This window comes from Balaenoptera acutorostrata, chromosome 9 (genome assembly GCF_949987535.1).
Source record: "Balaenoptera acutorostrata chromosome 9, mBalAcu1.1, whole genome shotgun sequence".
Classification (NCBI taxonomy): domain Eukaryota; kingdom Metazoa; phylum Chordata; class Mammalia; order Artiodactyla; family Balaenopteridae; genus Balaenoptera; species Balaenoptera acutorostrata.
Window position 1 is genome coordinate 14693609 of NC_080072.1, and position 27961 is coordinate 14721569.

The 27961-nt window shown below is 45.6% G+C and overlaps 1 protein-coding gene across 2 annotated transcripts in view; it reads right to left on the reverse strand.

Moving 5' to 3' along the window:
- Positions 1 to 20545, reverse strand: part of F2 (coagulation factor II, thrombin) — a 26007-nt gene extending 5462 nt beyond the window's left edge. Inside the window, exons 1-12 of one of the 2 annotated variants that reach the window (XM_057552506.1) lie at positions 20426 to 20545; positions 19881 to 20044; positions 19156 to 19180; positions 18869 to 18919; positions 17323 to 17428; positions 17084 to 17220; positions 15102 to 15416; positions 14628 to 14756; positions 14401 to 14527; positions 13712 to 13879; positions 13010 to 13126; positions 12542 to 12723 (exon numbers count right to left, since the gene is read on the reverse strand). In XM_057552506.1, coding sequence (XP_057408489.1) covers positions 12542 to 12723; positions 13010 to 13126; positions 13712 to 13879; positions 14401 to 14527; positions 14628 to 14756; positions 15102 to 15416; positions 17084 to 17220; positions 17323 to 17428; positions 18869 to 18919; positions 19156 to 19180; positions 19881 to 20044; positions 20426 to 20504 — 1600 coding nt within the window. In that variant the 5' untranslated portion in view covers positions 20505 to 20545. Of the gene's footprint in view, positions 1 to 12541; positions 12724 to 13009; positions 13184 to 13711; positions 13880 to 14400; positions 14528 to 14627; positions 14757 to 15101; positions 15417 to 17083; positions 17221 to 17322; positions 17429 to 18868; positions 18920 to 19155; positions 19181 to 19880; positions 20045 to 20425 lie in introns of both variants that reach the window. The other variant, XM_007181166.3, reaches the window with a different exon arrangement.
- Between the last annotated feature and the right edge of the window lie 7416 nt (positions 20546 to 27961).

The following is a 27961-nucleotide window of genomic DNA, read 5'->3' on the forward strand; positions in this document are numbered from 1 at the left end:
AGCAGCTGTGGCTCGCAGGCTCAGTAGTTGTGGCTCGCGGGCTCTAGAGCACAGGCTCAGTAGTTGTGGCGCATGGGCTTAGTTGCTCTGCGGCATGTGGGATCTTCCCGGACCAGGGCTCGAACCCGTGTCCCCTGCATTGGCAGGTGGATTCTTAACCACTGCGCCACCAGGGAAGTCCCCAAAGACAGAGTTTTTAATAAATGGTATAGAGACAGCTTATTAGCCATTTAGAAAAAGATAAATTAGATACATACCTTACATCGTATGCAAGAATAAACTCCAAATGACTCGGAGATCGGAGTGTAGAAAAATGAAACCAAGTACTAGAAGAAAATATGAATGAATTTCTCTATGACCTGGGTATAAGGAAGGTTCTTTTAACTCTGACTCAAAATCCAGGTGCAGTAAAATGAAAGATTAATAAATTTGACTACATAAAAAAATTTAATTGTTTGGCCAAAAAATAATAAAGGATAAAGAAAAAGAAACTGGAAGAAAATATTTGCAAAGTATATCACAAATAGAGGCCTAAATCACTAACATATGAAGAACTCTTTAAAAATGATGGGAGAGGGACCAAAAAATGGACCATAAAAACATGAACAGGGCTTCCCTGGTGGCGCAGTGGTTGAGAATCTGCCTGCCAATGCAGACGACACAGGTTCGAGCCCTGGTCTGGGAAGATCCCACATGCCGCGGAGCAACTAGGCCCGTGAGCCACAACTACTGAGCCTGCGCGTCTGGAGCTTGTGCTCCGCAACAAGAGAGGCCGCGATAGTGAGAGGCCCGTGCACCGCGATGAAGAGTGGCCCCTGCTTGCCGCAACTAGAGAAAGCCCTTGCACAGAAATGAAGACCCAACACAGCCAAAACTAAATAAATAAATAAATAAAATTTAAAAAAAAAAAAAAAAACATGAACAGACAATTCACAAAAAAAGATATAAAAATGGTCATTAAGCATATAAAAAGATGTTCAATTACAAAATATCGGAAATCTAAATACCCATACACAGGAAATGGTTGAAGACACTATCATACATCCTCCTAATGTGACTATAAAATTTTCTTTTTTATTGAAATATAGTTGATTTACAATGCTGTGTTAGTTTCTAGTGTACAGCAGTAATTCAGTTATACATATATTTTTTTCATATTCTTTTCCATTGTAGTTTATAACAAGATATCGAATATAGTTCCCTGTGTTATACAGTAGGACCTTGTTATTTATCTATTTTATATATAGTTGTTTGTATATGCTAATCCCAAATTCCTAATTTATCCCTCCCCTCTCCTTTCCCCTTTGGTAACCAACGGGAAGTTTGTGTGGTAAGTTTGTTTTCTATGAATGGATAAAGATGATATAAGATGTGCGTGTGTGTGTATATATATATATATACACACACACGAACACACACACACACACACACAGTGGAATACTACTCAGCCACAAAAAAGAATGAAATAATGCCATTTGTAGCAACATGGATGGACCTAGAGATTATCATACTAAATGAAGCAAGTCAGACAAAGACAAACATCATATGATATCACTTACATGTGGAATCTTAAGAAATGATATAAATGAACTTACTTACAAAACAGAAACAGACTCAAAGACATATAAAATTTTTTTTTAATAAGGAAAAGCTCTATAACCAAAATGGAATGAATTTTCAGGATACATTAGGTGAAAAAAGCAAAGTACAAAAGAATATCTATACTGTGCTACTCTGTGAAAAGGGAAAAATAAGAAAATATACATGTGTCTCCTCATTTGTGCAAAAAGAAACAGAAGAAGAATAAACCTCAAACTACTGAGACTGGTTAACTGCAGGGCCTGGATGGAAATGGGGTGCAAAGGAAGGAGGTGGGAACAGGACAGGAGGAAAAGGGGAGTATCATTCTCTGAGTGTACCTGTATAAAGAATCTGATTTTTAGACCATGTTAATACAGGCACACCTTGGAGATACTGTGGGTTAGGTTATAGACCACCACAATAAAGCAAGTCATATGAATTTTTTGGTTTCTTGGTGCATATAAACGTTATGTCTACAGTATACTATAGTCTATTAAGAGTGCAATAGCATTATGTCAAAAAATATATACAGGACTTCCCTGGTGGCGCAGTGGTTAAGAATCCACCTGCCAATGCAGGGGCCACGGGTTCGATCCCTGGTCCAGGAAGATCCCACATGCTGTGGAGCAACTAAGCCCATGCGCCACAACTACTGAGCCTGTGCTCTAGAGCCCGCAAGCCACAACTACTGAAGCCCGTGCGCCTAGAGCCCATGCTCCGCAACAAGAGAAGCCACTGCAGTAAGAAGCCCATACACCAAACGAAGAGTAGCCCCCGCTCACCACACTACAGAAAGCCCGGTGAAACAACGAAGACCCAACACAGCCAAAAATAACTAAATAAATGAATAAAAAATATATATACACATACTTGAATTTAAAAATATTTTGTTGCATACAAACTACTATGTATAAAATAATCTACAAGGATATACTGTACAAACAGGGAATACAGTCAATATTTTACAACTATAAATGGAATATAACCTTTAAAATTGTGAATCATTATGTTGTATACCTAAAACTTATTGTACATCAACTGCACCTTAATAAAAAAAAAATATTTTGTTGCTAAAAAATGCTAACCGTCATTTGAACCTCCAGCAAATTGTAACCTTTTTGCTGGTGGAGGGTCTTGCCTCCATGTGGATGGCTGCTGACTGATCAGGGTGGTGGTGCTGAAGATGGGGTGGCCATGGCAATGTTTTAAAATAAGACAACAATGAAGTTTGCCCCACTGATGGACTCTTCCTTTCAAGAACAATTTCTCTGCAGCATGCAGTGCTATTTGATAGCATTTTACCCACAGAAGAATTTCCTTCAAACTAGGAGTCAATCCTCTCAAACCCTACCACTGCTTTATCAACTAAGTTTACGTAATGTTCTAAATCCCTTGTTGTCATTTCAACAATCTTCACAGCATTTTTAGCAGCAATAGAGTCCATCGCAAGAAACCACTTTCTCCTTATCTGTTAAAGTTTTATCGTAAGATGGCAGCAATTCAGTCACATCTTCAGGCTCCACTTCTAATTCTACTTCTCTTGCTATTTTCACCACATCTGCAGTTATTTCCTCCACTGATGCTTGAACCCCTCAAAGTCATCCATGAGGGTTGGAACAACTTCTTCTAAACTCCTGTTCATATTGATATTTTGATCTTTTTCCATGAAATCATAAATTTTTTTTGAATATTTGAATTTTATTTTGTTTTTTTATACAGCAGGTTCTTATTAGTTATCTATTTTATACATACTAGTGTATACATGTCAATCCCAATCTCCCAGTGCATCCCACCACCACCACCACCCCCGCCAATTTCCCCCCTTGGTATCCATACGTTTGTTTCCTACACCTGTGTCTCTATTTCTGCCCTGCAAACCAGTTCATCTGTACCATTTCTCTAGGTTTCACATATATGTGTTAATATACGATATTTGTTTTTCTCTTTCTGACTTACTTCACTCTGTATGACAGTCTCTAGATTCATCCATGGCTCTACAAAGGACCCAATTTCATTTCTTTTTATGGCTGAGTAATATTCCATTGTATATATGTACCACATCTTCTTTATCCATTCGTCTGTCGACGGGCATTTAGGTTGCTTCCATGACCTGGCTATTGTAAATAGTGCTGCAATGAACATTGGGGTGCATGTGTCTTTTTGAATTATGGTTTTCTCTGGGTATATGCCCAGTAGCAGGATTGCTGGGTCATATGGTAATTCTATTTAGTTTTTTAAGGAACCTCCACACTGTCCTCCATAATGGCTGTATCAATTTACATTCCCACCAACAGTGCAAGAGGGTTCCCTTTTCTCCACACCCACTCCAGCAGTTGTTGTTTGTAGATTTTCTGATGATGCCCATTCTAACTGGTGTGAGGTGATAACTCATTGTAGTTTTGATTTGCATTTCTCTAATAATTAGTGATGTTGAGCAGCTTTTCATGTGCTTCTTGGCCATCTGTATGTCTTCTTTGGAGAAATGTCTATTTAGGTCTTCTGCCCATTTTTGGATTGGGTTGTTTGCTTTTTTTAATACTGAGCTGCATGAGCTGTTTATATATTTTGGAGATTAATCCTTTGTCCATTGATTCGTTTGCAAATATTTTCTCTCATTCTGAGGGTTGTCTTTTCGTCTTGATTGTAGTTTCCTTTGCTTTGCAAAAGCTTTTAAGTTTCATTAGGTCCCATTTATTTTTGTTTTTATTTCCATTACTCTAAGAGGTGGATCAAAAAAGATCTTGCTGTGATTTATGTCAAAGAGTGTTCTTCCTATGTTTTCCTCTAAGAGTTTTATAGTGTCCGGTCTTACATTTAGGTCTCTAATCCATTTTGAGTTTATTTTTGTGTACGGTGTTAGGGAGTGTTCTAATTTCATTCTTTTACATGTAGCTGTCCAGTTTTCCCAGCATCACTTACTGAAACTGTCTTTTCTCCATTGTATATCCTTGCCTCCTTTGTCATAGATTAGTTGACCATAGGTGTGTGGGTTTATCTCTGGGCTTTCTATCCTGTTCCATTGAAATCACAAATGTTCTTAATGGCATCTAGAATGGTGAATCCTTTCCAGAAGGTTTTCAATTTCCTTTGCCCAGATCCATCAGGGGAATCACTATCTATGGCAGCTTTAGCCTTATGAAATGTATTCATTAAGATAATAAGACTTGAAAGAAAAAACTACTCCTTAATCCATGGGCTGCAGAATGGACGTTGTGTTAGCAGGCATGAAAACAACGTTAATCTTGTGGTATGCCTTCATCACAGCTCTTGGGTAACCAGGTGCATTGTCAATAAGAAGGAATATTTTGAAAGGAATCTTTTTTTTCTGAGCAGTAGGTCTCAACAGTGGGCTTAAAATATTCAGTAATCTATGTTGTAAACAGATGTGCTGTCATCAGGCTTTGTTGTTCCATTTAGAGAGCACGGGGAGAGTAGAGTTAGCATAATTCTTAAGGGCCCTAGGATTTTCAGAATGGTAAATGAACACTGGCTTCAACTTAAAGTTGCCAGCTGCATCAGCCCCTAACAAAAGAGCCAGCCTGTCCTCTAAAGCTTTGAAGCCAGGCAGTGACTTCTCCTCTCCAACTATGAAAGCCCTAGATGGCATCTCCTTCCAATATAAGGCTGTTTGTCTACATTGAAAATCAGTTGTTTAGTATAGTCATTTTCATGAATTATCTTAGCTAAATCTTCTGGATAACTTGTTGCTTTACCTTGTAGTTTTATATTATGAAGACAGCTTCTTTCCCTAAACCTCATGAATCAATCTCTGCTAGCTTCAAAGTTTTGGCTTAAGGGAATGCTATGGCTGATTTGATCTTCTATCCAGACCACTAAAACTTTCTTCATATCAGCAATAAGGCTGTTTTGCTTTCTTATTTATGTATTCACTAGAATAGCACTTTTAATTTCCTTCAAGAAATTAATTTTTAAAAATAAACTCTCCAATGAAGAAAAATTTTTTAAAAAATTTCCTTCAAGAACTTTTCCTTTGCATTTACAGAGTGGCTAACTGTTTGACACAAGAGGCCTAGCTTTTGGCCTGTCTTGGCTTTAGACATGCCTTCCTCACTAAGCTTAATCACTTCTAGCTTTTTATTTAAAATGAGAGACATGCAACTCTACCTTTCACTTGAACACTTAGAGGCCATTGTAAGGTTATTGATTGGCCTAATTTCAATATTGTTGTGTCTCAGGGAATACGGAGGCCTCAGGAAAGAGACAGAGATGGGGGAATGGCTGGTTGGTGGAGCAGTCAGAACACACAGTTTGCTGTCTTGGCACAGCTCATGATGCCCCAAAACAATTGCAATAGTAACACCAAAGATCACTGATCACAGTTCACCGTAACAAATATAATAATAATGCAAAAATTTGACACATTTTAAGAATTACTAAAATGTGACACAGAAACATGAAGTGAGCAAATGCTGTTGGATAAATGGCACTGATGGACTTCCTTGACACTGGATTACCACAAACCTTCAATTTGTAAAAAAAAACCCAATATCTGGGAAGGGCAATAACACAAAGCACAAACCTAAGTGTCTATCAACAGATGAATGGATAAAGAAGATGTGGTATATATATATATATATATATATATATATATATATATATATATACACATACATACACACATACATACATATACATATATATATATATATATATATATATATATATATATATATAAAATAAATATTACTCAGCCATAAAAAAGAATGAAATTCTGCCACTTGCAACAACATGGATGGACCTAGAGGGTACTATGCTTAGTGAAATAAGTCAGACTAAGAAAAACAAATACTGTGTTATCACTTATATGTGGAATCTAAAAAATAAAACAAATGAGTAAATACAGCAAAACAGAAACAGACGCACAGATAGAGAGAACAAACTAGGAGTTACCAGTGGGGAAAGGGAAGGGGGGAGGGGCAAGATAGGGCTAGGGGATTAAGAGATACAAACTACTATGTATAAAATAAGTAAGTCACAAGGATATCCAGGATATTGAACAGGAAATACAGCCATTATTTTGTAATAACTTTAAATGGAGTATAATCTATAAAAACATTAAATCACTATGTTGGGGGCTTCCCTGGTGGTGCAGTGGTTGAGAGTCTGCCTGCCAATGCAGGGGACGCGGGTTCGGGCCCTGGTATGGGAAGATTCCACATGCCGCGGAGCAACTAGGCCCGTGAGCCCCAATTACTGAGCCTGCGCGTCTGGAGCCTGTGCTCCGAAACAAGAGAGGCCGCGATAATGAGAGGCCCGCGCACCACGATGAAGAGAGGTCCCCACTTGCCGCAACTGGAGAAAGCTCTCGCACAGAAACGAAGACCCAACACAGCCACAAATAAATAAATAAATAAATAAATAAATAAATAAAAATTTATTTTAAAAAATCACTATGTTGTACACCTGAAACTAATATTGTAAATCAACTATATTTAAATAAAATAAAAAATATGTAAATAAATAAAGCAAAGCATAATAAAACAAGGTATGCCTACAGTCTAAAAATAAACAAGTAAAAACAACAAAGATGGGAGGGAGGACCCAAAATTGAATACAATCATGAAACAAATGAGCCTAACTGTATTTTAAATAAATAACACAGGGAAGGGGGTAATAATTACCCAAGTTACTTTTAGACACAGTACTGTGACTATTTATATATGTATATATATTCAGGCTAAAAACAGAAACAACCATGAAGAAATGCTAAACTCTAGCTTGTAGGATTATTCTTCACAGCCATGGATGAGTGATTCTCAAACTATGTATTCTTGTATTAACCAAATAAGTAAATACATTACAGATAATAGGAGTCAGATTTCTCATTATCAACAGAGACTGTTACAAATGTGGAAAGGGAGAAGCTAAAATTAATCCTATTGCATTGCAAGAGGGAGGAACACTCCCCAACTCATTCTATGAGGCCACCATCACCCTGATACCAAAACCAGCCAAAGATGTCACAAAGAAAGAAAACTACAGGCCAATATCACTGATAAACATACATGCAAAAATCCTCAACAAAATACTAGCAAACAGAATCCAACAGTATGTTAAAAGGATCGTACAACATGATCAAGTGGGGTTTATCCCAGGAATGCAAGGATTCTTCAATATACACAAATCAATCAATGTGATACAACATATTAATAAATTGAAGGAGAAAAACCATATGATATCTCAATAGATGCAGAAAAAGCTTTCGACAAAATTCAACCCCCATTTATGATAAAAACCTTCCAGAAAGTAGGCATAGAGGGAGCTAACCTCAACATAATAAAGGTCATATATGACAAACCCACAGCCAACATCGTTCTCAATGGTGAACAACTGAAACCATTTCCACTAAGATCAGGAACAAGACAAGGTTGCCCACTTGCACCACTATTATTCAACATAGTTTTGGAAGTTTTAGCTATAGCAATCAGAGAAAAAGAAATAAAAGGAATCCAAATCGGAAAAGAAAAAGTAAAGCTGTCATTGTTTTCAGATGACATGAGACTCCTAAAGACTCTACCAGAAAACTACTAGAGCTAATCAATGAATATGGTAAAGTAACAGGATACAAAATTAATGCACAGAAATCTCTTGCATTCCTATACACTAATGATGAAAAATCTGAAAGAGAAATTAAGGAAACACTCCCATTTACCACTGCAACAAAAAGAATAAAATACCTAGGAATAAACCTACCTAAGGAGACAAAAGACCTGTATGCAGAAAACTGTAAGGCATGGATGAAAGAAATTAAAGATGATACAAACAGATGGAGAGATATACCATGTTCTTGGATTGGAAGAATCAACATTGTGAAAATGACTATACTACCCAAAGCAATCTACAGATTCAATGCAATCCCTATCAAACTACCAATGGCATTTTTCATATAACTAGAACAAAAAATTTCACAATTTGTATGGAAACACAAAAGACCCCGAATAACCAAAGCAATCTTGAGAAAGAAAAACAGAGCTGGAGCAATCAGGCTCCCTGACTTCAGACAAAGCAACAGTAATCAAGACAGTATGGAGGCTTCCCTGGTGGCGCAGTGGTTGAGAATCTGCCTGCCAATGCAGGGGACACGGGTTCGAGCCCTGGTCTGGGAAGATCCCACATGCCGTGGAGCAACTAGGCCCGTGAGCCACAACTACTGAGCCTGCGCGTCTGGAGCCTGTGCTCCGCAACAAGAGAGGCCACGATAGTGAGAGGCCCGCACGCTGCGGTGAAGAGTGGCCCCCGCTTGCTGCAACTAGAGAAAGCCCTCGCACAGAAACGAAGACCCAACACAGCCAAAAATAAATAAATAAATAAATAAATAAATAAAGGAGTTCCTTTAAAAAAAAAAAAGACAGTATGGTACTGGCACAAAAACAGAAATATAGATCAATGGAACAGGATAGAAAGCCCAGAGATAAACCCACACACATATGGTCACCTTATCTTTGATAAAGGAGGCAAGAATATACAGTGGAAAAAAGACAGCCTCTTCAGTAAGTGGTGCTGGGAAAACTGGACAGCTACATGTAAAAGAATGAAATTAGAACACTCCCTAACACCATACACAAAAATAAACTCAAAATGGATTAAAGACCTAAGTGTAAGGCCAGACACTATCAAACTCTTAGAGGAAAACATAGGCAGAACACTCTGTGACATAAATCACAGCAAGATCCTTTTTGACCCACCTCCTAGAGAAATGGGAATAAAAACAAAAATAAACAAATGGGACCTAATGAAACTGAAAAACTTTTGCACAGCAAAGGAAACCATAAACAAGACGAAAAGACAACCCTCAGAATGGGATAAAATATTTGCAAACGAAGCAACTGACAAAGGACCAATCTCCAAAATTTACAAGCAGCTCATGCAGCTCAATATCAAAAAAACAAACAACCCCATCCAAAAATGGGCAGAAGACCTAAATAGACATTTCTCCAAAGAAGATATACAGATGGCCAACAAACACATGAAAGAATGCTCAACATCACTAATCATTAGAGAAATGCAAATGAAAACTACAATGAGGTATCACCTCACACCAGTCAGAATGGCCACCATCAAAAAATCTACAAACGATAAATGCTGGAGAGGGTGTGGAGAAAAGGCAACCCTCTTGCACTGTTGGTGGGAATGTAATTTGGTACAGCCACTATGGAGAACAGTATGGAAGTTCCTTAAAAAACTAAAAATAGAACTACCATATGACCCAGCAATCCCACTACTGGGCATATGAAAACCATAATTCATAAAGAGTCATGTACCACAATGTTCATTGCAGCTCTATTTACAACAGCCAGGACATGGAAGTAACCTAAGTGTCCATCGACAGATGAATGGATAAAGAAGATGTGGTACATATATACAATGGAATATTACTCAGCCTTAAAAAGAAACGAAATTGAGTTATTTGTAGTGAGGTGGATGGACCTAGAGTCTGTCATACAGAGTGAAGTAAGTCAGAAAGAGAAAAACAAATACCGTATGCTAACACATATATATGGAATCTAAAGGGGAAAAAAATGGTTATGAAGAACCTAGGGGCAGGACAGGAATAACGACGCAGATGTAGAGAATGGACTTGAGGACGTGGGGAGGGGGAAGGGTAAGCTGGGACGAAGTGAGAGAGTGGCATGGACTTATATATACTACCAGATGTAAAACAGATACCTAGTGGGAAGCAGCCACATAGCACAGGGAGATCAGCTCAGTGCTTTGTGACCACCTAGAGGGGTGGGATAGGGAGGGTGGGAGGGAGACGCAAGAGGGAGGAGATATGGGGATATATGTATATGTATAGCTGATTCACTTTGTTATAAAGCAGAAACTAACACACCATTGTAAAGCAATTATACTCCAGTAAAGATGTTTAAAAAAAAAATCCTATTGCATTGCAATGGGAGGCGTGTCATCTCATGGTTTTAGATAGATAAATGGATAGAAAGAACAGACATAGATTTAGGTATATGCATAATACATGTATTTTCTAGTTCTGTCTGCTAAGAGGGCCTAGGAGCAATGACACCCCAGTAACAATGTGCACACCTGGCACCCAGAACTTGGTTTCTAAATACCATTCTCCACTAGAAGGCAAGTAGGATGAACCTAGAACATCTTGCTGTGCTGAAAGTAAGAAAGTACTCAGAGATTGACAGGACATCTCCAAAAGTCACAGAAACCAGGTTGTTTGTTTTTTTTTTGACTCCCACTGGCCAAACCTGGGATAATTTGAACATTATAATAATGATAGTAACAAATTATAGTCCTTAGAATAAAGAAAGGACCCATGAGTCCACAGTGACAAAGTGAAAGAAAATTCTTCTACAATAAGATGATAACTAATAAATGTAGAAGGAATGACAGAATTAGAAAATCACCATTTGACAGCTACCAGAGTTAGGAGAACAATTTGATGAGAAACAGGACAGACAGTATTCAACTTTCTCCCCACAAGATATTTATTAGTCTTAAAAAGGAAAACAGAACTTTACAGTGAGAAACATGGCAGATGCAGACACCACCTTAACCAAGAGGTCAGAGTTAATCTCACCAGAGACATCATATGCCTGAAAAGGACACAACATCACTTAGCTTGAATCTGATCATTAGGAAACCTTAGAGAAAGCCAAACTGAGGCCAATCTACAGAATAACTGGCCTATACATGTCAAATATGTCTAAATCATGAAAGACAAAGACTGACAACTGAGTACAGTGTGTGATCCTGGACTGGATCCTGGGTGGGAAAAACGTTTTTTTTTTTCTTTTGCTAAAAAAGACATCAGTAAGTAGGACAACTGGAAAACATTTAAATGAAGTCTAAAAATTAGACAAAGGTATTATATCATTATTAATTTCTTTTTTCATTATTAATTTCTTGATTTAATAGATGTACTGTGGTTATGGCAGAGAACATCCCTGTTTTTTTGGAAATACTTAAGTGTATGGGTAAAAAAGGCAACATGTGTACAATTTAGTCTCAAACAGTGTGTATATGTGTGTGTATAAATACACACACACACAGAACACACACACACAAAGGAGGTGGCAGAATCTGGATGACGGTATAAAGGAATTCTTTGTATTATTTTTGCAACTTTTCTGTGAGTCTGAAATCACCTAAAATTTTTAAAAATTTAAAAATTAAGTTAGATCGTTTACTCACCTGCCCCAAAGTCTCCAATAATGTCCTATCTCAATAAAAGCCAAAGTCCTTCAAGGCCCTGAAGGAAGCACCCATCCCCTGCCTGCCCACCTCTCTCCCCTCTTCCAATGCTGCCCTTCCTGTGTTTACTGCCCTCCAGCCACACAGGCCTCCCTGCTGCTCCTAAGACACGCCAAGCATGCTCCCACCTCAGGGCCTTTGTACCTGCTGTCCCTGCAAGTCTGGAGTGCACTTCCTCTAGACTGGCTCACTCTTTCATGTCTTCTAGTCTCTGCTTAAACATCACTCCTCAGAGAGGCCTTCTCCAACCACTCTGTCTCGACCGCCCCATCCCCATCTCTCACTCCCTTACTCAGCTTCATTTTTCTCCTATCAGGATTGCTATTCTAGATCTGTTTATTGACACACTCTCCTTCTAGGAAGGAAGCTCTCTGAAGACACAGGAGACCCTATCTGTTAGGGTCCTTGATGGACACCCTGGAATACTGCCTGGACCACAGTAAGCACTCAGTAAATATTTGCTGAACGACTGAATGAATGAATGGCTTTTCCTCCACCCGTGGCCTCTGGCTGGTGTCTGGCTCACATATACTGACAACTTGACCAGTGACTAGCACCACGCCTAACACCTTAAATACACTATCTCGCTCAACCCTCACACAGCCTAATGGAATAGAGCCAGGACTTGAACCCAGGCCTGTGCTACTCACGTGTCTCAATCCTCCCAACCCGAGGCCCTGCTGTTCCCGCCTGCCCAGCCATGCCCAGGGGACTTTACCAGCACAGAACATGTTGTCGGTGATGCGGATCCGGGTGGAGGCCTTGCAGACCGGCCGCTCCACGATGGGCAGGTTCACCACCTGCAGCACGCTGGGCTGCACCTCAGCCATATTGGTTGTCCACGTCTCCCTCAGGTTGCCCCAGCCCGTCACTCGCCCTTTGTATCCAGCCTGGAGCAACCTTTGGGGAAAGGAGAAGGACTGAGTGAGAACAGACCAGTCTAGGAACCTCCTGGCCCCAACATCATCCCTTAGAGACCTGAATCTAAAACACCAGTGCAGGAAGACACTGAGGCCTGGAAAAGGGAAGGAACTTCAGCAAGGCAATAGGGTGTCAGAGTCAGGCCCAGAACCCAGCCCAGGCCCTCAGCTACCAGCCCCCTGGCTGCTCCCCGACCACCTGACCCCTGGCCAACCCCCACGGCTGCCCCCCCAGCCACCCCCCAGCTGCCCTCTGGCCGCCCCACTTGGTTGCTGTCTCCTTGTCGGGCAGGCACACGGGATGGACATATTCGGTGAAGCTGATGGGCTTCTTGAGCTTCAGCAGGGCGATGTCCCGGTCCAGGTTCTCCCTCCAGTTGTACCTGGGGTGGATGTAGATCTTTTCCAGCATGGAGATCTTTTCAATCTTTCGCTCATAGCTGTGCAGACCCCAGCAGAGAAAAGAAGCTGTAGGCCACCCAATGAGGGGCAGCTGGTTCCCCGAGGAAGAAAACTGCCTGCCCTCAGGGTCTGGGAGTCAGGGTAACCAGCAGGCCACCAGAGAGGGGGAGAGGGCCGGCTCCTGTCCTGGCAGCTTCTTCCTGGCCTGAAGTTGCCCAGAGCTTTGGGATCAAACAGCCCACGCAGGTAGGGGGAGGGACGCAGCCTGTAGGCCCTGATCCAAACAGCCTCTAATCAGAGGTCACACCTGGGCCGTGTTCTGGTGCCTGGAAGGGTGCTAAGGGCAGGCCAGGATTCTGCTCTCTGCAAAGGCTTAGTTTCTCTGTCCCCAGGTCCAAGCTTCAGTCAGGACGTGGCCATATAGACTTTACAGCAGAGCATATAGGGTTTTCTATTGTGGGAGATGTACAGACATATCTCTCGTGGCCCAGGGTCACCAGAGCCCCTCACAGTCACTCGGGGGGCTCAGACCACTGCCAGACACGCACGGGCCCCCACTTCTGTACCTGGTGCGGGAGTGCTTGCCAATGCGCACCAGAAGGTCATTCTCAGTGAAGTTCTTGTCCCAAGGCGGGTACAGAAGACAGTGGGCAGCAGTGAGGATCCAGCGGTCACTGATGAGGCTGGCCCCGCACAGCAGCTCCTGGGGACTCTTCCGGAAAAGCATCACCTGCCTGGGAGAAGAAGTGGGAAGCATTAGGAGGTGGGAGGGCTGCCCCTCCACCAGCCCTACAAGCGCAAAGTCCCAGGTTTAAGAACTAACTGGACAGAGCTACCTGCTGGGCCCAGACCCCGGCTTGACCTTCCCATCCTTGGGGACCGGGGCATATATGTGCCACTGAGGGGCTGCCACCTGCTTTTTGCGGCCCCCCTGCCCTCATCAAGCTTCTTCCAGGCCAGAGTTGGCACAGCTTAGCACAGCTCTGGGGTCAGAAGAACAGGAATCTAGTCCTGCTGTGTAACCCATTCACTAGCAGCACCACTGAGGCGAGTCACTTAAGCACCCTGACCCTCAGCTTCACCATCTGCTTTGGAGAAGTAGCAAACCCAATCTCAAAAGGCGGCGGTGAGGGTTCGATGAGATGTTGGTGCTGCGCTAGGTTGTCTGTGGAGCCTAGACCTGTGAGGGCGGAGGAGTCTCCCAGGGCGCGGGATGCGGGAGCGGAAGGGGTCGGTGGGGGCAGGGAGCACGCACCAAGGCGCCAGGCCGATCTCCGCATCCCGGCCCTCCACGATGCGGCCCTCGATGTAGGAATCGAACAGCTCCTGTTCCGTTTTGTCCTGCACCAACTTATTCTCGAACAGAGGCCGCAGGCCACAGTCTGCAGAGCCAGTGGGACCGTGAGGGCCCAAGCGCTGCAACACCCGCCCCCGCCCCCGCCCCCATGCCGCGGCCCCGCGCCCCTCCGGCCGCCGCCTGACCTGCCTCCCCGGAGCCGAAGGTCCTCTCGTTGAAGAAGGGCTGAAACTTGTCCGCAGTGGTGCGTCCCTCTATGGCCACATCCGGTTCCTCGCCCGGCCCATATCCCACCTCCTCATCCACCGGCTCCTCTGCAGGGACCCAGACACCAGCTGCGGCTGGGCCAGGCCATTCCTCACCCACCCTCTGACCTCCCCAAGCCCCCAGGCAGCCGCGGAGATCGTTTGGTGTAGAGGTTAAGAGCGCAGGCGCACCTGCGTTACTAGGAAACCAAACCCCGTGGGGCTCAGTTTCCTCAGCTGTAAGGTGGAGCTAGGATTACAACCACCTGGTTAATGTCAGGTGTCATGAATGCACTCACTGGTGAGTGGTAAGCCTTAGATCAGGTGGTAAGCCTTAGATCAGGGGAGGTACCGTTCTTGTTATTCCCTCCAGGCTGTGTCCTCTGTCTCATGCCCCCTGCCCTGCCCTCTCACCGCAATAGTCCAGGTCGCAGTACTCAAAGTCGCCAGGCTCTCCGGCCACGTAGCACCACGCGCCCTCCGCATCCCCGTCTGGGTTGCGGCAGAAGTTCTCCACCAGTGGGACAGCCGGGTTGAAGTCCTGGTCCTTGCTCAGGGCCTTGGCCCGCTCGCTGGCCCAGGCAAGGCAGGGAGACCCATGTGTGGTCACCGCCAGGTGCCCCTGGTACTGCTGGCCGCGATCAGAGATGCACATTTCCGATTGAGGTGACAGATTCACTGTGAAGTCTCCGGAGTTTGGGGTCAGCTCCACAGTGACTCGCTCCTGGCCTGGTGGGTGAGGAAACAGAGGAGCAGAGTGGGTGGGACCGCACATGGAGCCAGAAAGGATGTGAATCCCTGCCTTTCGGCCTTTATCCTATAGACCTCAAGTCACTTATCCTCTCTGAGCCACAGTCTGCTTGCCTGTGAAAGGGATTACTAATGCATTTTTGCAGGGTTATTGAGAGATTTAAACAAAAGATATGGCATAAGGGTCTGGTGCATTATAAGCCAGAGATAGTAACCAGGTTTCATCTCCTGGGCTATCTGTAATCTATTGGTAGTGACTGCCTGGAGTTTAAGGATTCTGTGTTTTCACAAGGGCACAGTAGGAAAGATAGCTGGGATCCACTGAGGATGTCTACACAGGCAGTAGGTCAGTTTCAGCATGCCTGCAACATATTTATCATAGGTGTTCGGGGTGGGGGCTTGGTAAACTGTAGCTGTTTTTGTTACTATGATTGGCAACTCGCTCTAAGACTGGCCCCAGCATCCCGCATTGGGTCCTACAGGGATGCATGAAGGACAAAGAAGAGCAACCCATGTTTGGTAGATTGAGTTACTGGCACTAATTCTTTACTCCTACCTGGATCCACCTGGATCCACATCCTCTGCCCTGTTATTTTACAAGCAAAGGTGTAAAGGTCCACCTCTTGACCTTGGCCTTGATCATGGGACTTGCTTTGGCCAATGGCGTGTGGGCAGAGCTGACTCTGCCAGTTCTGAGCCTAGGCTTAAAGATGTGTGTCTGCTCACTGCTTGGTATTTCTGCCACCCCCATGGAAGAAGCTGCTGCCTTTCAGCCTCCCCCCACAATGAGTACACACGGAGCAGACATGGACCCACCCACACAAGGAGCCAAGCTCAGCTGGACCGATTGTTTGATGTAGGGCCACCAGCCGAGCCCAGCCTACATCTGGACCCCACAGACGCGTGAGTGAGTGCAGCTGAGATCAGCAGAGCCACCCCAGCTGAACCTCAGACACATAAGAAATAAATGCGGGACTTCCCTGGAGGTCCAGTGGTTAAGACCTCCCCTTCCAATACAGGGGGTGTGGGTTCGATCCCTGGTCAGGGAGCTAAGATCCCACATGCCTCATGGCCAAAAAACCAAAACAGGAGCAATATTGTAACAAATTCAATAAAGACTTTAAAAATGGTCCACATCAAAAAAAAAAATCTTAAAAAAAAAAGAAAGAAATGCTTATCGGTGTATGCCCCCCAGCTTTTGTGGCTGTTTGTGATTTTGTGGGTTTTGTGGGGTTTGCAGCGTTATTATGGCTATAGCTAGCTGACACATCATGGGAAATAATGATGACAGAATCATGCAGGGCTGGACTGTATGAGGCTTGCTCTGTGATGCTCGGCAAAGGGTACATGGACTGAAATGGTTAGGAAGGGCTTCCTGGAGGGAAGAATGCCTCAAGCAGGAAGTAAAGCATATTTAGAATGGGCCACATCCTGGATCATAAGGAAGCAAAGGCTGTGGATGGAGGGGGGAGGCTGGAAGCTAACTCTCTCTGGTCTCCTGAATTTACTAACCAACAAGCTCAAATATGTTGTCAATAACTAACGCCAGCTCAAAGGGAGCCAGGATCTTGATTCCCGTCCTGTGCTGCCAGGCCCATGAAGACCCATGGGCCTTGGCCGTGCCCACCTGATCTCCCCCAGCTCACCGCAGACAGGGATGCTGCACTCCTCCCTCTGCACAGTGGGGAACGTAGTGTAGCACCAGGGCCCAGTGATGCTGCCATCTGGGTTGCGGCAAAAATTCTCCCGCAGGTCAGCCCCAGGGTGGGTGGTAGAGTTGATTCTGGAATAGAAAATTGCTCAGCCGAAGGCGTCTCTCCCACCCCCAGTGTCTCCTCACCCCCTATTCTCAGCCCCCTGGCAGACAGGCCTGCCCATCACTCACTCCGGCTTATGTGGGTAGCGACTCCTCCACAGCTGGCATTCGATGCCTGACCGGGTGAAGCTCACGTTCCCTCGGTAGTTCATACCCAGACCTTCGGCACAGTTACCTGCAGAGACACCAGCCCAGGTCTCCTACACTGAGGATTTGTCCCCGCTTCTCTCCTAGTAAAGCGCTATCGGTCCATTCCCTCCAAGCTACCTCTGGTCCATGACCCTTAACCTGCATTTACTCAGCACTTCCTCTGTACCCAGCAGTTCTACAATCCATTTAACTGTAGTCACCAAATAGTCACTGAGTGCCCACTGTGTGACAACCATGTGACAGGCACTATGCCAGGTACTAAGGACACAGCAATGAATAAGACAGTCATAGTCAAGTAGGTCCCTGCCCTCATAGAGCTAATACTCAGTGGCTCCTCATAGCCAGCAGAATGAAAAAGTGAACAAGGTTCTCCGAATCTGGCCCTGGTCTAGGTGTCCTTTTATCTTAGCTCCTCGTGCCTAAGAGCCTTTGCACGTGCTCTTTCCTTTGCCTTGGAATGCTTTCCTATTTATTCATCAGTGCATCCCACAAATCCAAGTAAAACTCTACTTCTTCTGGGGAGCAGTCCTTGATTCTGCCAGCAAACGAAATGCTCCCTCTCCTGGAATTCTCTTGGCACCTGAAACAGAACTTTTCCATCAATTACTTTGATGTTTTGAATTTTTGTTTTCTGATGAAACTGTGAGCTCCCTGATTCTCTTAAAATCCCCAGCACTCAACCATAGAGCTTGACACTCAGCAGGGGCTTAGTGAAATGTCTATTGAATAAATTACTTAACAAATGAAAGCATGGCCAGTGTGATTAAAGAGTTCCATGTTGTGGGGTCTGTTGTCATACTAAAGGTGTATTCAGAATGCTGTGGAGGAGGGAGGATGCACCTTGAAGGCTCAGCAAGGTGGTGGCATTTGAACTAATTCTTGAAGGATAGGGGGGTTTTCAGTAGGCACTGATGGCTGCTGCAGGGGGAGATGATAATGTAAGCAGGGGCCAGGATATAGAAACATCTTGGCCTGTTGAGAGAAGTGCTCGCTGTCAGCAAGCTGGGGGGCTGGATTCAGGGTTGGTGCAATGGGAGATAAGGCTGGAAGGGAAGGTTAAGATCAGAACCTGCAAAATTCACTAGGCTAAGAAGCCTGTGCTTTATTCTCGGGGCAATGCGGAGCCACTCGAGGTTTTGGAGAAAGAATGTGACATCATCGAAGCTCTGCCTTGGGGACATGGGGAAGACTGATTGGCATGGGCAGGGGCTCCGATGAGAATGAGGCCTTAAACATTATTTCATTACCCGTGCATTCATTTGTTCCTCCAATATTAATCATCTTACTGACTGCCAGGCACAGAGCCCGGTGCAAAGACACATCCTTGACCGCAGGAACAGAAAGACAATGTCAGCTGCTAGAGGCCACCAGCCCTGGGCCACAACTCCTACCCCACCCCTACTCTGCTCTTCTCCCAGGCTGTCCCCTCCTATCCTGTCCCCACACCCTCATGTCAGTTCCTCACCTTCCAGACATTCAATGAGCTTTTCTCGAGGTTTCCTCACCGACTCACAAGCTGGAAAAGACCCAGAAACACCATTGAGATGGAGGTAGGGATAGGACAGGTTCAAGTGAAGGGTGGGACGACATTCAGAAACGGAGAGAAAGGGACGCGCATGGAAGAAAGGAAGGAAAGAGGCGTGGGTGGAGCAATGGATGATTGGATGGATCAGAAAATTCTCTGGAGTGGAGCACCCCCTAACTTGGGTCCCCAGGACTCCCTTCCTGGAGCAAACCCTTCCCAGTGCTCACCTGTGTACTTGGCCCAGAACACATCCTGAAAAACAAGGCGGAGTGTGAGGCTGTGGTAGGATCCTGTTTTGTTTTGTTTTTTCGTAAACTTCCTGTCTTCTCCTTATACTTTCCCCTTTCCCTTACCCTGGTCATGCTCTGGGGAGGTTTGTGGCAGAGTTTTCTACTTTTGCTTCTAAAAGTCCAAGCCCGCGGAGAAGAGTATCTGAGGAGAGGGGAGCTCCCTGCCTTCCTGCCCCGCCCCCCCCAGCCAGACAAGATTGAAAGGGATTCCCCTGGGTGGGGTAGACTGGAGAAGAGGGGCCCAGGCAGAGCCCCAGGGAAGGGAATGCTGCAAAGGGCTCCTGGAACACTGAGGCCTAGGCCCAGGCCTGACCAGAGACCCACCTCCCGAGGGTGGCACAGAAGCAGCAGCAAAGCTAAAGCTGAGAGGCCACGTGGTCAGGGCCAGGGTCTCCAGAGATCCCAACATAGATGTCTGAAGACTGAGGAGGCCCCCGTGCCCCGCAACGTCCCGGAGCCTCACCGTACCCTGGGGCCTTGACACAGCCCAGGCACTGGGGCCTCCTAGACAGGCTGAGCCGCTCATCAGGGCAGCCCAGGGAAACGGGGCCCAGAGATGAAGTTATCAACAAAGAGCTGTGATGATCTCACGCCCCTCCTTGGTGCCCCCGCATCTGGGCCCCCTTGGAGGGACCCCCGGCCCTCCCTCACTGGGGCCTCACCGTGGCACTGGGAGACTCCAGGGCCTCGAAGGCCTCCTCACGGCTGCACTGCTCCTCCACACACTCTCGCTCCAGGTTGCCCTCCCGCCACTCCTCCAGGAAGCCGCTGTTGGCGCGTCGGACCCGCTGGAGCAGCGACAGTGCTTGCTGGGGGGCCAGGAACACTGCGGGAGAAGAGGCGTGGGACAGCGGCCTCAGGGGCCCAGGCTGTCTTAGCCACCATGGGGGCAGGAAGCGAGCCTGGCCTGCCTGCTGGCTTCCAAAAAGGGGGTGTCTAGGATGGTGGCAGGACCTGAAAGGCTGCTAATGGCAGCCACTAGCCCCCCTCCTTTCATGGGTCACCCCCAGCCCACCCCCCATATTGCAAGAGAGAAGTAGTCACTGTCTGTCCAGCCCTGAGCACCTGGCTCCTTCCCTAAGCTGGACGCAGTGAGCCGAGAGCCACCTGGGGGCCGGGCCTGTGCTCTCCGTCGAGCCAGAGGACCCCAGCCCACGGGCCTACATCCCAGTCCGCCAGCCTGTCCCAGCTTCCAGGCCCCCCTTACCATACTGGCTGTGCACAAGGCTAAACAGGGCAGCCAGGGCCAGGCAGCCAGGTAGCCACAGGCCTCGGACGTGCGCCATAGTGTGTCCGCTCCCAGGACTCTGAGAGCTTGTCCTGACCCCTCTGGGTTAATGGTGAACTAACATGAAGAAATCCGCCAGGAGGCAGAGGTCAGCAGGTCAGGGCCGTGGGGACAGGTGGATAGATAGTCCGCCCCCGCCATCTGGGAGGACAGGTCCTCCTGGGACCAGGGATGGGTGGTCTGGGAGGAAGTCCCAGAGCAAAGACCAGCGTAGCCACCATCCAACCCCTCCCTCTCAGAGACACAGGCGAACTTGGGCCAGTGGGGTCACAAGATCTTCCTGAGGCTCCTTCCAATCCTAGCACACGGTGACGGTTGTTTTGATCTCGTGTGTCTGTTTCCTCATCTGTACAGTGGGAAGAGTATCTTGTTGTGAGGACTAAAGGAGATTATGAATATACAGTAAGAACTTAATAATGAGTAGCTATATGGATGTAAACCAGTAGGGAGGTTTTTGTAATCACCACATGCACGTAAGAAAATGGAGGCGAGGGTGTGGCCAGATGAGAGCGGCCACCTTATCCCAGGACATACTGGGGCAGGGCCGGACAGCATTTGCCCCAGCCTCTCAGCCACTGATGGAGGGTCCCATTTCCCCTCTTCCTTGTCTGGGAGCCAGGGGGGTGTGCTTGTGTGTGGTGGTTGCCTGGGAGGAGGAGCCAAGCCCTCTGGTCTATTTTCTCTCCCAGGTCTCCCAGGATGCGGCCTGCCCCGGAACAGGGGCAGCTCAAATCCCTGGTCTCCACGGCAGGGCCCTCCCTCTTCCCCTGCCTAACTGCCCCGTGCCAGGCCTAGAGTGGCTGCTGGTCCCACACTACCCCTGCCCAGCCCTCCCCCACTTCCAGTTCGCAGTATGAAAGGTAAATATTAGTCCTGGGTCTAATTAGGACAGAGGGCCAAAGAGCAGAACACAGGGAGCACAGGTTCTCGCCTCGCTGTCCTGCGGGCCCAGCCGTTCAGGGTCTGGACTGCGGACATGTACAGTCTGGGAAGATCACAGGGAGCAGCCCGGTGCAGAGCAGGGGAGGGAGGGTTGGCAGAGAACTGAGGACCAGGACTCGACTCCCACGAATCAGCTTAATGCCTGGGTGGCCCAGTTCCTATATATATATTTATATATTTATATATTTATATATATATTTACATTATACATATATATTCATTCCTATTTTTCTATATATTTTAAAAATTGAGGTTTAGCTTACATACGGTAATGTTGAAACCACTCCTAAGCGGTTTTTTTTTTTTTTTTTTTTTAATTTATGGCTGTGTTGGGTCTTCGTTGCTGCGCGTGGGCTTTCTGTTGCGGTGAGCGGGGGCTACTCTTCATTTCGGTGCGCGGGCTTCTTCTCACTTCTCACTTCTCACATGTGGAGCATGGGCTCTAGGCATACGGGCTCAGCAGTTGTGGCTCGCGGGCTCTAGAGCACAGGCTCAGTAGTTGTGGCTCACGGGCTTAGTTGCTCTGCGGCATGTGGGATCTTCCTGGACCAGGGCTTGAACCCGTGTCCCCTGCACCGGCAGGCAGATTCTTAACCACTGCGCCACCAGGGAAGTCCCCCTAAGTGTTTAACTCAAATGTGTATGCATACACCCACCAGATCAAGAGAGAGAACATTTCCAGCCCCCAACATACTCCTTTGAGTCATCCCTGAGATAACCACTATTCTAACCACCATCACCATAAATCAGTTTTCCTACTTTCGAACTTCATGTAAATGGAAACCAGCAGCATATACGTGTTTCTGTCTGACCTCTCTTGCTCAGCATGTTTCTGGGGTTCATCCCTGTTATGTGTATCAACATATCAGCAGTCTGTTCCTTTTAAAACTGTGTAGTATTTCACTACATGAATATTGTAATTTCATTTATCCATTCACCTGCTGATGGGCATTTGGATTAGTTTCCAGTTTGGGCTATAATGAATAGTGTGGCTGTGAATATTCGTATGCAGGTTTCTGGTGTAGATAAGCACTAATTTCTATTGGGTACATGCCCGGGGATGGATTTTCTGGGTCACAAGGCAGGCATATGTTTTAATAAGTAACTCTGACAAATAGTTGTCCTGAGTGGTTGTATTGGTTTACACTCCCACCAGCAATGTTTGAAGACTTCTGGCTGCTCATATCTCACCAACCTCTATCTCACTCATCCATTTCACATCAACCATTCTGATAGATATGTAGGTGTCTCATCGTGGTCTTAATCTGTATTCCCTGTTGACTAATGATGTTGAGCCTACTTTTCTTTTTTTCTTGGAGTGGAATGGTGAGAAGGTCTCACCTCACTAATTTCTTTAAAAATTCCATGAGTAAGAGAAGGGGGCAGGGCTCTTGAGAAGTGGAGAGAAGAGAGGTGCGGTTTCATCCTTCCTGCTTCAAGGTAGGTGATCCTCCTTTTTCGGAGGATAGGCTTTGGCCAGTGCTGAGTCAACCTGAGAGGGAGAAGAGAAGGGGGTGTTGTTGGCAGGGAGAAGGACAAAGCACATAACACATGGCATCTCTTCTACTGAGGGTTCGGGCGGAGCTGGGGGCCTGCTGACCTCCCCCTCGTTCCCTCGCTGTCAGAACCCACCACTCCCGACAGACGAGCACCACAGCATGAACGAGAGCACTCATTTGGGAGGCTGGTCCTGGGTTTCACTATCTGTAAAACCAGAATTATAACAATAGTCACTTCACAAGGCTGTTGTCGAAAAACTTAAATAAGATCATGCTGGTCACTCTGCAGACTCTGCTTTGGAGCAGCAGCCCTGCTGAGTCCGTGGCACACTCATGCGCAGACATGGCTGTTAAGGGGCAAGTCTAGGGCCGTGACTTCCTCAAGCTGTTTACAGACGATGTTCCAAAGGAGAAAACTTCGGTTCTCTAAGCACGGGGAAGATGAGATCTGGTTATAAGGGTTCCTGCTTTCCCAGGCTTATTCCTGGATTTATGCATCAGGATGATGAATTTACATGCCATAATAGTACACACAGCAAGTCCATTTAGGGGGAGAACTTCATTTTGAATATGTCCAGACATCTGGTCCTTGGCAAATGCTGGACCCAACCCAAACGGCTCTGTGGGTTGTCTGCACAGCTAAGACTGATGGGTTGGATGGCAAGCATGGGTTCTTTGGCCGGGAGAGAGATAGCACGGATATTGTGGAGGCCATGGGCATTTTGAGTCCAGGAATGGCAAGACCAGCAAGAAGACTCTAGGCCATTCTGAGAAATTTGATTTTGTGTTTTATCTTATCCCCACCATTCCTTTTGTTCCTGTGGAGAGCACCTCCCAGCTCTCAAATCCTGTTATCTTTGTGCTCTGACTTGCTGTAATTCTTTGGATTCCATATACCCCTTGTCTCCTTCCAGGTTTAGCTGGATTCAGAGTTTAGGCGTTATGAAGTAAAAACTAAATTACTCCCCCAAAGCATGTTATGTTTGTAAAGTATCACAAGTCCTGCCACACAGTAAGCACTCAATAAACAGCACTATTACATGATATGATGCAACGGGGAATCCACAATGCTGCCTGTGAAGTGTCCTTCCTAAAAGAGTGAACCTAGGCTGGATCAAACCTCTAGCTTTACTTACTAGTTTACAGGAAATACAGACGACAGAGGAATAAGTTAGACACCACCACGAGGAATGAGGGACATTTGACAGGACAAGTGATGCCGGTTTCTCTAACAAATTCATGATGTGGTAATGCAAGGGGTGGGTGGGAGAGACTGTTCAGAATAATAGAAACCTAAGAGAGACCTAACAACCAAATGCATGAAGGGAATAAAATGACCATGACTGGTTTAAACCTTTGAACATATCGACTGTAAAAAGACTGTTTTCGAACAAATAAGAAAATCTAAACATAGATTAGATATGCAATGATATGGAAGAATTATTGTTAATTTGCTAAGTGTTATATGACACATTGTTATATATTTTTAAATTCCTCATGAGTTACAGATTACACTGAAGGATTTACAGCAAAGATGAAACAAGCAGGGCAAAATGTTAACGATAATTAAATCTAGGTGGTAACAAGATTGTTACATTATTCTTTTAAATGTTCTGTGTTTGAAAACATTCACAGTGAAAAGTGGACTTAATTCCTTAATAAATGGAGGCTAGTATTATCAAGTGGGTTCTAGTTGGACAGCCTCCCTGTTTTCTTGGGTGAACACAAGACTGTACCTACCCTCTATTTTGCAGAGAGGACCAAGGCAGAGCACCTCTCTGTGAACGTGGCTCTGGAGGGATCCAAGCACCTCCATGGGTGCAGGGTCCCAATAGACCGAGCACACCCTCAGGCTCCAGGGCCCACTGCAAGCCTCCCAGCCAGGAACCTTCTCTCTGGAACTCTCTGGGCCCAGTGGGTACTTGCAGCCAAGCGTGTCGTTCCTGCTTTCAACACAAACACATACCTGCACCCTTAAAACAGATCCTATTTCCCTCTGAGAACAAGGCCACAATGAGGGGTTGCATTTCTGCCCAACAAGTTGGCATCAAACAAAATCACAGGTGAAGCCAGCATTATACTGTAAAGCGAAGCTCTATAATCACTGAAAACAGTTGAATTATGTTCCAGGACATAGAGTTACAGAATTTCAGAGCTGGAAAGGAGATCAGATATTATTAAATCCAGACATTCTGGGTTTTTTTTTTTTTCTGTTTTTGTTTTTGTTTTTTGTTTTTTTGGCCATGCCACGCAGCATGCAGGATCTTAGTTCCCTGACCAGGGATTGAACCTGTGCCCCCTGCAGTGGAAGCGTGGAGTCTTAACCAATGGACTGCCAGGGAAGTCCCAATCCAGATGTTCTGAAGCCTAGGGCTCTGTGCATGTACTACAGGGTGGCCTTGTTCTTTTGCATATTAAAAAAAAAAAAACAGAACTCAAAAAATGGAAATTTATCTTAAGACAAAAATAATTTTTCCCTTTTGGCTGAAATTATGTCTTTTTAGATGGTTAATTACCTTATTTTTTCCTCAATCTGATCAGCAGTTTTCTATTTTGATTCAAAAATATGAGTTTCTATTTAATAAAAAAAGTTTTTTAAATACAGGACCCACAGAAGAAAAAAAAAGTTACCAAAAGGGCTTCACGGTGGAGCCGAGATTGGGATCCACTGATCTGGTCCAATTTCCCCATGTCACTGTGAGGAAATGGAGCCTCTGAGCTGGGAAGCTAATTGGTCAAGGTCATACAGAGAGTTGGGCGAGGACCAGGACTCGACTCCTGCCTCTCAGGCCATCGCCGCAAGGGGGACTACTGTATACCCAGAGGACATGCACCCAAAGTACAAAACTATTGTGAGTGATGCTGACCTGCCCAAACAAGCACTACCTATAGGCAACATGTACCTCAATCTTGCTTGTCTTCCAAGTTAAGAGGGCTGATTCCAATACTATTATAACCAGCTACAACTTACTAATTGTTCACCATGTGCCAGGTATGTAGCACTGATGAGGTACATACTACAGCTATCCCCATTTTATGGATGAGGAAACTGAGGCATGGGGAAGAAACTTGCCTGAGTTTATGCAGCTAGTTAAGGGCAGAGCCATGATCCACACCCACCTGAACTTGTCTAGTCCATGATGCTCTGCATTGTTTAAAGGTCCCTCAACATGAATCAAATTTTATTCTAAGATTTTTTTTCACACTATTAAAGCTGCAAATCAGGATAAAAGATTCTTTACCTCCTGCACTTTCTGACGTTTGGCTCAGCAGCTATACACACTGCATGGTTTTGTTTGTTTGTTTGTTTTTGGCCTCGCCATGCAGCTTGCAGGATCTTAGTTCCCCGAACAGGGATTGAATCCGTGCCCCCTGCAATAGAAGCATGGAGTCTTAACCACTGGACCGCCAGGGAAGTCCCCTCACCCTGTGAATTTAAATTTGCATCTGTGTGAAGTCAGAAAGAGAAAAACAAATATCGTATATTAATGCATATATGTGGAATCTAGAAAAATGGTACAGATGAACCTATTTGCAGGGCAGGAATAGAAAGGCAGATGTAGAGAACGGACGTGTGGACACAGTGGGGGAAAGGGAGGGTGGGATGAATTGGGAGATTAGGTTTGACATAAATACACTACCATGTGTAAAATAGATAGCTAATGGGAACCTGCTGTACAGCACAGGGAGCTCAGCTCGGTGCTCTGTGATGGCCTAGTTGGGTGGGATGGCGGGGGGGAGGGAGGTCCAAGAGGGAGGGGATGTGTGTACGCGTATGGCTGATTCACTTCGCTGTGCGGCAGAAACTAACACAACATTGTAAAGCAATTATACTCCAATTAAAAAAAATTGTGCATCTGTGAAAAGGTGTCCAGCAACATTTTCACTGCAACTTTGCTCTATAGCAAGAAGCAGCATTCAAATTCAGTGCTATATACACCAAACAGTTCAAAGTGACTTTATCAGGGGATGGAGGAAAGGAGAAGTAGGGAATAAAGGGACTTTCAACATTATAATGACACAAGAATTATTTTGATTGGGGGGGGATATTTTCTCAATGAAAAAAATATTCCAGTGATCAGTCTTTCCAAGAACTGTCATTGCATTTTATTTGCATTGGAAGGGCACTAAAGTGGGTTTCAGAAGACCTGGGCCCTGTGCCAGTTCTGCTACTCACTGGTCTCATGCCTTAGTAGGTGACTTCTCTCTCAGCCTCCATTTTCCCATCTGTAACGTGAGGAAGTTGGACGATGCTCTCCGATGCCCATTCCCACTTCAGCCATGAGCGCTGGCTGAGCAAGACGTGCTCAAACCAGGTGCCTTTGAATTTGTTGGCTTTGATCTGACACTGCTCTGCATCACCAGGGACAGGGACAGTCTCAGTGGAAAGTCCCCCATCTGTGTGGGGATGTGACAAAGGGGGTTTTGGCGTGAGGACAGTTGTGGGGTATCGGCAGGCCTCCCCAGCAACCCAAAGCATCCCCACTTCCCTGCACTGTTCAGTCTCAAGCGATGGGTATGTCCCCAAGTTAGCTAACGACGCTGGGCAGACACAGCTGAGAGGTTACCTGAGTTGGAATGACCCTCCTAAAGCTGGAGCTGGAAAAGAGTAGGACCTACCAGGCTGAGTCAGGGGGTTGGCTGACTCAAAACTAGTATTAGCAGCTGTTTTTCAGGCTTTGGATGGTGTGGCCTTTCTCTCCACAGATCGTCACCGTCTCTTGCTGCCCTCCCTCTCCTTGGACAGTTTCAGAATGACGCTTTGCCAAGAAGTTATTCACACTGGGTGGGTGAATGGTTTAAAGTCAGTGCGAAGCAGGAGACATGGGGCTGCTTATGATACGGAGATTGAGTGCTGGGAAGCCAGAGGACACGACACGTCGCAATCCTGGCTCTGCTGTTTACTGATTGTGCGGTCTCGGCAGTTATCAATCTGCTCTGAACCTGTTTCCCCATCTGTGAAACACGCGGCACAACACCCATTTCGCAGGACAGAAGGAGGATGGAACAAGAA